The following is a 2,440-nucleotide window of genomic DNA, read 5'->3' as shown; positions in this document are numbered from 1 at the left end:
TGCAAATAGATTAGATTGTATATGTTGCATATGGTAAAGGTGTTTTCTGTTTAGTAGGGTAGAGATATTTGATATCTGATCCTAGAATCACAAAATGGTTTGGGTGGGAAGGGACCTTCAAGATCATCCAGATCCAACCCCTGCATGGGCAGGGACACCTCCCACCAGCCCAGGCTGCTCCAAGCCCCATCCAACCTGCCCTTCAACACTGCCAGGGATGGGGCAGCCACAGCTTCCCTGGGCAACCTGGGCCAGGCTCTCACCACCCTCACAGCCAAGAATTCCCTCCTCATCTCCAACCTCCATCTCCCTCTCCCAGTTTTCATCCATCCCCCTCATCCCATCCCTCCCTGCCCTTGTCCCAAGTCCCTCCCCAGCTTTCCTGGAGCCCCTTCAGGCACTGGAAGCTGCTCTAAGGTCTCCCTGCAGCCTTCTCTTCTCCAGGCTGAACACCCCAACTCTCCCAGCCTGGCTCCAGAGCAGAGCTGCTCCAGCCCTCCCATCATCTTGGTGGCCCTTCTCTGGACCCTCTCCATCAGGTCTAGATCTCTCTTGTGCTGAGGGCACCAGAACTGGATGCATTAAAAACCCATTGAAAACCTGATGGGGTTCAAAGAAGGCTGAAGAAGGCAGGGGTTTTCTTCCAGAGGAGAGTTTTGCCTTCTGGAAAGGAAATATCCCAAGGATGGAGCCCACCAGGCAGGGGCCAGGGAGACAAATAGTCTCTGAGGGCTGAATAAATCCAACCTCAGCCTCAAAACTCCTCCAGCAATTCAGTTTGCAGTCTCTAACACTGCAGGGCTGGAACGTTTGGTGGCCCTTCTCTGGACCCTCTCCCCCAGATCTGCCTCGTGCTGAGGGCACCAGAACCGGACCCAGCTCTCCCGGCGGGGTGTGAGCAGAGCGGGGGTGCAGGGTCACCTCCCTGGCTCTCCTGGCCACGCAAACCCCGACAGCGACACCAAATCCGTGAAGTGAACGGGACGGAACAACCAGTGTCTACTAAACAGCTTAACCGGTTGCCTCTGTTGGCAGGATGAGGCCCCTGGACGCCTGGTGCTGGGTGGCCGTGCTGCTCCTCCTGCTCTTCTCCGACGGCACCGGCGGCCGCCGCGGGGCGGGAGGAAGAACCGGCGGCCGAGGGGGGCCCGGGGGGCTCCGGGGGGGTTTCCGGGCCATTTCCCGCGGCGGTGCCACCCCCGGCCGAGGCTCCAAGGTGGCCGGAGCCATCGCAGCCGGTGCTGCCGCCGGGTACGGGATGGGCCTTTTGGGGCGCCCGCGACCGTCCCGTCTGGGCCACGGCATCCCCGGGGCCCGGCAGCCCAACCCGGCCGGGGGGTTTCATGCCCCGAGTTGGCCGGACTTAGGTGGCAAGAGAGGAACCCCCAGCCGAGCCCCCCGGGGAGGCGGCATCGGCCCCGCTCTGCTGCTGCTGGTGGCCCCCGCCCTGGGTTTGGTCGCCCAGCGGCTGCAGCGCTGACAGGAGGGAGGGGACGGCGGGTGGATCCCGAGATCCCTTCGGGAATGACTTTCCTGGGAGATTAGACGTGGTTTGGGGAGGTGGAAGTGACGCTCCGGCCCTGCCTCAGTTTCCCCTGGGCATCCCCCACCCGGACCCTGCAGCTCTGAGCACCCCCCGCCCCGCCGGGACCTGCGGAGATTGGGATCCGGAGTGACACTGGATCAGCCCCGCCCGCGCTCGGCTCCGGATCCTCCTTCTGCAGCTTTACCAAAACCCGCTCTTTTCCCCCCAAAAAGAGCGCTGGGACTCGGTGACGGGGGGAGGGGTGGGGGGCGAGGGGGGGGGGGCGTTGCAGGGCCTGGAAATGGACCCCCTCGCCTTGCAATAAAGTTTGGCCTTGAGACAACCTCCTGGTTTTTAACCAAATCCGGTGTGTTCAGCCCCGGGAGGAGCCGCATCCTCCAGGGAAGGAGGAAGAGGAGGAGGGAGGGTGGTGGGATGAAGGGGGGGGGGAGGGTGATGGGATGAAGGGGGGGGGAGGGTGATGGGATGAAGAGGGGGGGGGAGGGTGATGCTGGGGGACAAATCCCGCCCCTCCACATCCCATCTCTGTGGCTTCCACCTGCTCCAACGCGTCCCAGCCTTCTCCATCCCCCACCCAAAAACTGGAGGGGACTGAAACTCCCTCAGGTGCTTCGTGTTCGGCCCCGAGGATGCAAATCCCCCCTGGGCAGAACTGAAAGGGTCATTAAGGGCTGGGGTTTGTGCTCCTCCTGCCCCAGATCTACCTCTGTTTCCCTGCTCCTGGGCTTGGGAGGTTCAACCTTCCTGGAAAACCTGGTTTGGATGTAGGAAAGAAAATAAAGAGAGAAATATTAGGGATCCCAATGAAAACCACTGGCCTCCAACAGTTAAGTCCCAAATTTTGGAGCCTCGTGGTTTGTCTCTCCATAGAATGAGGGGTTTTTTTGGGATGTC

At 61.2% G+C, this 2,440-nt stretch overlaps 1 protein-coding gene across 1 annotated transcript; it reads left to right on the top strand.

Annotated features, from left to right (window-relative positions):
- The first annotated feature begins 1,036 nt into the window (after positions 1–1,036).
- Positions 1,037–1,480, top strand: LOC127394662 (uncharacterized). Its single transcript, XM_051640759.1, has one exon. The coding sequence runs from the start codon at positions 1,037–1,039 to the stop codon at positions 1,478–1,480; it is 444 nt and encodes a 147-aa protein (XP_051496719.1).
- Positions 1,481–2,440: the final 960 nt, after the last annotated feature.

This window comes from Apus apus, chromosome 26, assembly GCF_020740795.1.
Source record: "Apus apus isolate bApuApu2 chromosome 26, bApuApu2.pri.cur, whole genome shotgun sequence".
Classification (NCBI taxonomy): domain Eukaryota; kingdom Metazoa; phylum Chordata; class Aves; order Apodiformes; family Apodidae; genus Apus; species Apus apus.
This window is presented reverse-complemented; position numbering and strand designations above follow the sequence as displayed.

Excerpts from the sequence above, each read along its gene's own strand:
- LOC127394662 (XM_051640759.1), top strand. The coding sequence starts at position 1,037 with ATGAGGCCCCTGGACGCCTGGTGCTGGGTGGCCGTGCTGCTCCTCCTG.